This window comes from Rutidosis leptorrhynchoides, chromosome 9, assembly GCF_046630445.1.
Source record: "Rutidosis leptorrhynchoides isolate AG116_Rl617_1_P2 chromosome 9, CSIRO_AGI_Rlap_v1, whole genome shotgun sequence".
Lineage (NCBI taxonomy): Eukaryota > Viridiplantae > Streptophyta > Magnoliopsida > Asterales > Asteraceae > Rutidosis > Rutidosis leptorrhynchoides.
Window position 1 is genome coordinate 247,271,932 of NC_092341.1, and position 8,710 is coordinate 247,280,641.

General features: G+C 37.2%; 2 protein-coding genes across 2 annotated transcripts; both read left to right on the forward strand.

The window, feature by feature from the left end:
• The first annotated feature begins 4,049 nt into the window (after window positions 1–4,049).
• On the forward strand, window positions 4,050–4,967 carry LOC139868653 (uncharacterized). The gene has a single exon (XM_071856984.1). It carries the CDS (start codon window positions 4,050–4,052, stop codon window positions 4,965–4,967), a length of 918 nt encoding a protein of 305 aa, XP_071713085.1.
• Window positions 4,968–5,156: 189 nt separating this feature from the next.
• On the forward strand, window positions 5,157–5,546 carry LOC139868654 (uncharacterized). The gene has a single exon (XM_071856985.1). The coding sequence runs from the start codon at window positions 5,157–5,159 to the stop codon at window positions 5,544–5,546; it is 390 nt and encodes a 129-aa protein (XP_071713086.1).
• The last annotated feature ends 3,164 nt before the right edge of the window (window positions 5,547–8,710 follow it).

Consider the following 8,710-nt stretch of genomic DNA (forward strand, 5'->3'; position numbering starts at 1 on the left):
ATAGTTGACTTGTAATTTTTTTTCCGATAAGTCGTATGTCATCACTCGACTTATGTCCCAGTTCCGATTTTTCAAATGTCCTTTCGTACGCTGAGAAAACTTGCATTTTACGTTTCGTGTCACGTACCTTTATCAAAATATAGCCTTAAATTATCCCTAAACTATACCACTCAAAGTATATCTTAAACTTTCAAGTATTTTGGTCATTTACTTCTATAAATCATCGTCTCGCTATTTGTTAATATATATATAATAACAATTTGTTTTTATGACCAAGTTAATATTATATTTTATCGTATTGTTAAATATATATTTTCAATATTAATAAACACGTTTTAAAATACATATCGCAAGTTATTCATATATCTAATTCCAACTGTTAATATTTCTTATTATTGTATGTGTCCAAATTACGTTATTTAAACAAACACTTTACCATTTATTCCGAATACCGTTAAGAATGAATGATTTCCCAAATCAACGTAGACCTCACAACAGAGACCCGTAATAATATCATAATCCTTAAGGGACTCATTAAATATCTTTTAATTCAATCGTTTGGCATAATCTTTTAATTTCGTAGTTGAATATATCAATCAGATAATCAAACCAATAAGTTTAATGCACAGTATCATTTACTTAACATTTTGTTATGTTTTCAAGTTATAGTATATGTACCTATTTACATATAATTGTTCGCGAATCTTTGAGAACAATCGAAGGGTAATTGAATAATTCAAAATTTTGAGATTCAACTTCATAGACTTTGCTTATCGTGTCGAAAACATTAAATCATTTAAAGATAAAGTTTAAATTTGGTCAGAAATTTCCGGGTCATTACATGGACCTTCAGACCTACAAGTTGTTTCCGATAAACAATCTAAGAAAAGGGCTTCTCTACGTAAGGCACATGCCAGTGCTTCGGCTTCTTTTCATGGTATGATATTGTTTTTTATTCTAATTTGTTGTCACTGAAATTGTTTTTTTACAAGTTTTGAGAGATATCTGTTTGTGCAGTTTCTGTTAGTTTTTCCTTTTATGCTCAGTTGACACCCATATATACTATCTTTGCACCTTTTGATGTGTCAGGTAAATCGAGTTTCTAACTATATGTATGCTGTTTTAGTGTGAGTTGCACTATGTTTGGCTTATGTTGTCTTTTGTTTCTATGTTGTTCTACTGTAACTTTCACTATCTGTGGATTATGTTGTCTTTTATTTCTTTTTGCTTTTCGTATATGTATGTTGTCTTTCATATATACATGTTGTCTTTTATATGTATGGTTGTTGAGTGCAAGAGCTACTAGAATTGGAATCTTTAGACATTTACTAGCCTGAAAATTCCCTATGCCTCATGTTTTGTGTTATTTGTTTGCTGTTTTTGTGTTTCATTTAATTGTGTCAAATTTGTTTTTTTCTTTTGTAAACTACCCATTTGAGGCTGCAATGTGTATTTGGTTTTTTGTTGTGGTTGTTGGGTGCAAGAGGCACTACAATTCGAATCTTTGGATATTTACTAGCGTGAAAATTCCATGTGCTCTGATTGGATTACCTGCACTTGGCCAGTTCTAGAAAACAGTTTTATTTTAATGGCGGTTATCTTTGTTGACTTTGCGAGATATTAATTTTGTCAACTCCTTTTTTTCCTTTTGTAAACTACCAATTTGAGGTTGCAATGTGTATTTGTTTTTTGGTTGCGGTTGTTGAGTGCAAGAGGCACTAGAATTGGAATCTTTGGATATTTACTAGCCTGAAAATTTCATGTAGTCTGAGTTAATTACCTGCACTTGGTCAGTTCTAGAAAACAGTTAATTTTAATGGTGGTTATCGTTGTTGAGTGTGCGAGTTATTTGCATGTTTTCATGTGTGTTTATATATTATTATATATGCTCTTTGACAATTGCCTTATATTCGTGCAGGCGTATCTCCTTTATATCATGATTCAGGGGACTGCACGTCCGTTTGTATGCAGTGCGGGGCTTTGTTCTGGCGTTCTGAACATGTTAAGTCATATTTCAGAGACAAACAGCTTCATTATTATCGCTGCTATGAAAATGGTCGCGTCTATTTACCACGCTATGAGGATCCACCTGCAGAATTTAAGCGTTTGTTAGAAACTCCTGCTTTCCTTGATAATGTTCGTGCCTACAACCAGATGTTCAGCATGACGTCCTTTGGCGCTCGTATCGATGAAACTGTTAATGATGGACGTTCTCTTTACGTTTTCAAGATCTCGGGCCAAATTTATCATTGACTAGGTAGTCTGTGCCCTGAACAGGGGAGCCCCCCTAGGTTTCTGCAGCTTTACATTTATGATACGGATCACGAAGTTGAAAACTGAATGGGCCATTTTGGGGGCCGTGATTAAGGCCGGCTTTCTGAAGTAGTTGTTACTCAGTTGGTGAAGTTACTTGATTCAAATAATGCACTAGTCAAGTTGTTTCGCACCGCGAGGGATAAGTGTGCTGGCAGTGAGGTACCTACTTTCAAGGTTTGCTTGTATAGTTTGAGCGGGTCAAGCCAACATGCACTGCCTACTTCGGATGCAATAGGCGCTATTGTTTTTGACTCTGGCCCACAATCTATTTCTGATTACGATGTGATAATTGAGCCTCGGTCTCAGCTTCCCAGGAGAGTTAATAAGCTGCATCCGTTATATATGTCACTTCAATTCTCGCTAATGTTCTTTTTCGGTGAACCTGGTTTTTAGCCAGATCTGAAGCTGCGCGCAGCTTCGGGTTTGCAAAGCGCCCGCATTAGAAAAATGTCGATGAACATGTTTTACAACTACCAGATTCACGATAGGCTTAACAGTTACAATCTGATTTTGAGACTGGGTCGTCTATTTCAACGGTATGTGGTGACGGCATATTGCAGCATCGAGCTCGACCGAATTGACTACATCAGAAACAAGCAGAATGATATACGGGCTGAGTACCTTTTAGGGTTGTACGACACTATCGATAGAGGTGATAAAACTGGTTCCGATGTCGGTAGCATGACGATTCTTCTCGCTTCATTCACTGGTGGACCACGTGATATGTACAGTCATTATCTCGATGCTCTGGCAATTTCACGCGTTTTTGGAAACCCAGCATTTTTTGTAACTTTCACGTGTAATGCAAAGTGGCCGAAATTGCTCGGTACCTGAAGCCTTTTCCTCACCTATCGCCTTCAGACCGAGCTGATATAGTCGCTCGTGTGTTCCACATGAAGGTCAATGAGTTTATAAACTTTTTAAAGGACGAACGACCTCTTGGCCATGTTCGCGGAGGTACTATTGCACACCCAGAATTGCAATTTCTTCTTTACTTCATGAATATTACATGTTTTGTTGTTGCCAATTCATTGACATTATTCTCCTTGCATCTTGCAGTTTTGTATACGATTGAATTTTAGAAAAGAGGACTGCCACATTGCCACACTTTGGTTTAGGTTCACTCCTCGGTTTGTGAAGCTATCAGGGACAATTTAGACGACTACATAAGTGCAGAACTGCCTGACCCCAGAATTGATTTTCCCAGTTATACAGTCATATCTGCAACTATGATGCATGACCCATGTGGCCTTGCCAATAAGCGGGCATCGTGCAATCAAAATTTTTCATGTTCAAAAAAGTTCCCAAAGAAATACATTGACAAGACGTACTTTGATGACAACGGTCGTGCTCACTACCGCAGGCGTAATACCGGAATATATACAACGCGTGCCGGTGTCCACCTCGATAACAGCTACGTTGTTCCTTACAATAGGCTACTATGTATGACTTTTCTGGCTCACATAAACGTTAAATGTTGTGGTTTGACGAGTCTCATTAAATACCTGTTCAAGTATATTTCGAAAGGTACCGACCGTGTGGCTGTTCGTATAGCAAAACCCATAGGCAGTGACAGTCGCCAATCACAGCAGCAGACGCAACTGGTTGATGAAATTAAAAACTTTATTGATGCTCGGTTCATTTGTCCTCACGAAGCCTGTTGACGGATTTTTAACTTCCCGATTCATCATCGGGAACCTGCTGTCCAGATTCTGGCTGTCCATCTTGAAAATATGAAGTTGGTAAAGTTTCCGGGCAAGCAACCCCTGCGTGCTATTGTTGAAAACGCCGATGCCAAAAAAACTACTCTCACTGTGTGGCTTAATTATAATGCATCTTCAGTTAACGTAAGCCACCTTAGATATTTGGATTTCCCAACCGAATTTGTTTGGTACGAGTCAAAAAAAATTTGGCAACACAGGGCAAACCTAAAGAAACCATCAATTGGCAGGATATCGTATATACATCCAACCTATGGAGAAGCATTTGTTCTAAGGATGCTTTTGTGCCATCAAAAGGGGTGCAAGAGCTTTGCAGATATTAGAACAGTCAACCAGATCCTTCATAATACATACCGGTCTGCGTGTGAAGCAGATGGGTTACTCGGTGATGATAGAGAGTGGTCAGTGGTACTAGAAGAAGCATCCGTATCTGCTACGTCGTCTCAGTTACGCTCTCTTTTTGTGCACATTTTGTCTTATTGCACTGTTACGAACCCACTTGCTCTTTTGGAAAATCACCGGAAACTAATGGGTGATGATATACCACTTCGTGCAACTGCCAATTTAAATATGTCCCACTTGCATATAAACGCCGATGACCTATATAACTTTGTCATGTATGAAGTAGAGATCCTTCTGAACCAGTGTTCGAAATCGAATTCCGATTTTGCGTTACCATCTTTGCCAGCTGACATGCTCGCAGATTTGGCCAACTGTCTTATCATGGAGGAGAGAAACTATGATCGTGCAGTTTTAAACACCGAACGCCTAGAACTCGAACGTCAAATGAATTCGAAGCAAAAGCAAATTTACGATCTTATAACAAGCGCTTCGTTGAATGAACAGACTGAGCATGTATTTGTATACGGCCACGGTGGCACTGGGAAGACATTCTTATGGAAAGCCATAATCACATCACTGAGATCTTGAGGTAAGATAGTTCTTGTTGTTGCATCATCTGGCATTGCATCTCTACTTCTACCTTCGGGAAGAACCGCACATTCTCGATTCAAACTACCGCTAGTCATAACCGATGAATCGATGTGCAACATCAAGAAAAATACCCATATGGCGACATTACTGCAGAACACAGACCTTATTGTATGAGATGAGGCGCCAATGAATGATAAGCGCTATTTCAAAGCTCTTGATAGGAGTCTTCGAGATATTTTAGGAAACACTGAAGAATTTTTTGGGGGTAAGTCTGTGATACTTGGTGGTGACTTTAAACAAACGTTACCTATTCAGACAAAAGGAGGAAAATCAGCTATCCTTGGTGCTTGTATTATGACTTCACATTTGTGGCAGCGATTCAAGGTTTTCATACTTGCAGAAAACATGCGACTACTTACGCCAGGGCTGACACCATCAATGAGGGTGAAGAACGCAGAATTTTCGAAGTGGTTGTTGAGGGTAGGAAATGGTGAAATTGGTCTGCCTAACACAGAAGACCCGTTGAATAGTCATTGGGTACAAATCCCTGATCAGTTCTGTATTCCTGATGATTAAATTGGATTGGCAAATCTAATTTCTTTTATATACCCGCGTGAATCGCTGCAAAATCCATCCGCAGTCGACCTGCAGTAAAAAGCAATTGTTTGTCCCAAAAACGACGCTGTCGATACGATAAATAACTTAATCGTCGATATGGTTGATGGTCCAGTTACAACTTACTGCAGCTACGACACTACAACTCCACATGGAAATGACGGTGGTGAGGCGGAGTTGCTCTACCCTGCAGAATATCTAAATACGCTGAACTACCCTGGGTTGCCACCGCATGAGTTGCATTTAAAAAAGGGTGTACCAGCCATTCTGCTTCGCAACATTAACATAGCAGGTGGGCTTTGTAATGGCGCCCGAATGATAATTACGCAGATGTTAGCCAAGTCAGTGGAACCTGAAATTATTAAGGGCACCCGCGTCGGTGAGAAGGTCTTTTTCCCAAGAATGAGCCTTATCCACAAGGAACCAACGTTGCCGTTCATTCTGAAGAGACAACAATTCCCGTTCAAAATCTCATACGCGATGACTATAAACAAAAGCCAGGGTCAATCGCTCAACCAAATTGGAGTTTATCTACCGAAACCTCTTGATGTCGAACGAGGTGTATATAAAATAGTTATTATTTTACTAGGAAAACACTATTAAATACGATACAATTTTACACAAGATATTTATTTATTTATAGAATGGATATACTTAAACCTTGCTACAACACTTATAGGCAGTGTACCTAATCGTACAGTAGTGTAGTTTTTAGTAAGTCCGGTTCGTTCCACAGGGAAATCTTTAAACAAAGCTCAACGCTATATTAGTTTACTTTTATAATTTTACAAATATATATATAAGTAATATTATTATTATAAAGGGGGGTTTTTACCGTTTAATGACCGGTTTGTCGATTTTAAGACTTTAGTCGCAGTTAAAACCTAATGTAAAATATAAATACAAGACTAAAATTAAAGCGTAAAGTAAATAACGATAATGAAATTGCGAATAATAAAAGTGCGATAAAATAAAATTGCGATAATTAAAAAGTACGATAATTAAAAATGCGATTAAATAACAATAAATAAAAGTGCGATAATTAGAAGTGCAATTAAATATAAAATAAAGGAAATTAAATATGAAATAAAAGAATTATGCTTATTTAAACTTCCGTAATCATGATGTTTGACGTGTTGATTTTAGTTTTATGCCCATGGGTTAATTGTCCTTTGTCCTGGATTATTCAATATGTCTGTCTGGTTTTTGTCCATAACAGTCCATCAGTCATAAATATAAATTGCAAGTGTCCTTGTCAAATTATTATTATACCCGAAGATAAATATTCCAACTAATTGGGGATTCGAATTGTAACAAGGTTTTAATACTTTGTTTAATGAATACACCAGGTTATCGACTGCGTGTAAACCAAGGTTTTACTACTTTGTTAACAATTACACCAATTACCCTTGAATGTAATTTCACCCCTGTTTTGATTATTCTAGTGGCTATTAATCCATTCCCGTGTCCGGTTAAATGAACGATTATTCGTACAAATAAATACCCCGCCCATCGTGTCCGATCGAGTGTATATGGTAATTTATAGGGACGCCCAATTGTAAATCTTTATATTAACATTAACAAACTTTCATTTAGTTAAACAAATATAAAGCCCATTAATAGCCCATAGTCTAGTTTCCACAAGTGTCGTTCTTTTGTCCAAACCCCAATTATGGTACAAAGCCCAATTACCCAATTTTAGTAATTAGCCCAACATCATGATTACTTCGTTTTAAATAAGCATAATAATAACTTAGCTACGAGACATTAATATAAAAAGGTTGAACATAACTTACAATGATTAAAAATAGCGTAGCGTTACACGGACAGAATTTCGACTTACACCCTTACAACATTCGCTAACATACCCTTATTATTAGAATTAAAATTAAAATTAAAATATAAATTATAAATATAAATATATTTACGTATGAAGAGGAAGAAAAAAAGATGATGAAATTTGATCAGAATTCGGTTGGCTTTATAGCCAGAGTTGAAAATTGGGGCTCCGCGACTCGCGGCAAAATGCCCTTAAAACTCCGCGAGTCGCGGAGAGGTATTTACAGCTCACACCCTTGGAGTTTCTTGCTGCCGACGGTTTTTATTATATATATATAATATATATATAATTAATATAATTAATTATATATTATATTATATTATATACATAGTTAACTTGTAATTTTTAGTCCGTTGCGTCGAGCGTTAAGAGTTGACTCTGGTCCCGGTTCCGGATTTTCGAACGTCCTCGCGTACAATTTAATATCTTGTACTTTGCGTTTTGAATCTTGTACTCTTGTGATTTCGAGACGTTTCTTATCAATAATTGGAACCTTTTTGATTGTCTTTTGTACTTTTGAGCTTTTTGGTCGTTTGCGTCTTCAATTCGTCGAATCTGTCTTTTGTCTTCACCTTTTATTATTTAAACGAATATCACTTGTAAATAGAACAATTGCAACTAAAAGCTTGTCTTTCTTGAGGAATAATGCTATGAAATATATGTTCGTTTTTAGCATTATCAAATATTCCCACACTTGAGCGTTGCTTGTCCTCAAGCAATATCGTCTTGAAATACTAGAATCACTTCTTTATTCTTCACACTTTGTACATCAGTGATTTCTATACGGCGGTATAAACAATGGTAGTAACGATATGGTTTACAGTCCCACATGACTATAAAAAATTTAGATCCATTAAGGAAATTGGATCTTTATGAAAACATTTGATCTTTTGAAAATTAAATCTAGTTTTTACCCTAGATAAGTTTTCCGGAATAACCCTTTACCGGTGTTTGCAAAATATTTGTGGGTTTGGTGGGTTTCAGATTTGAAAATTTTAGCTCAAAACTTGCGGTTTTGTGTCACCCACTTGCTAACCTTGTATTTGGAAAGCAACACGTCCAGTTTACTTGTCCCGTATATTACCTTTCGGCAAACTACCGTCCGGTTGTAAAGGAAAGCGTTGAACAAGCAACTGTTTAAGGCAATGTCCCGTGACATGCTTTTGATTATGGTCTATAACGTGTCGGACGCAATTACTATCCTTGGTAGGAGCAATAGTAAAGCTCACCCTTATAATTTGTCGGTCTGGCACAAGGTCCTGTCTTTGACCATGCTATGCAACCA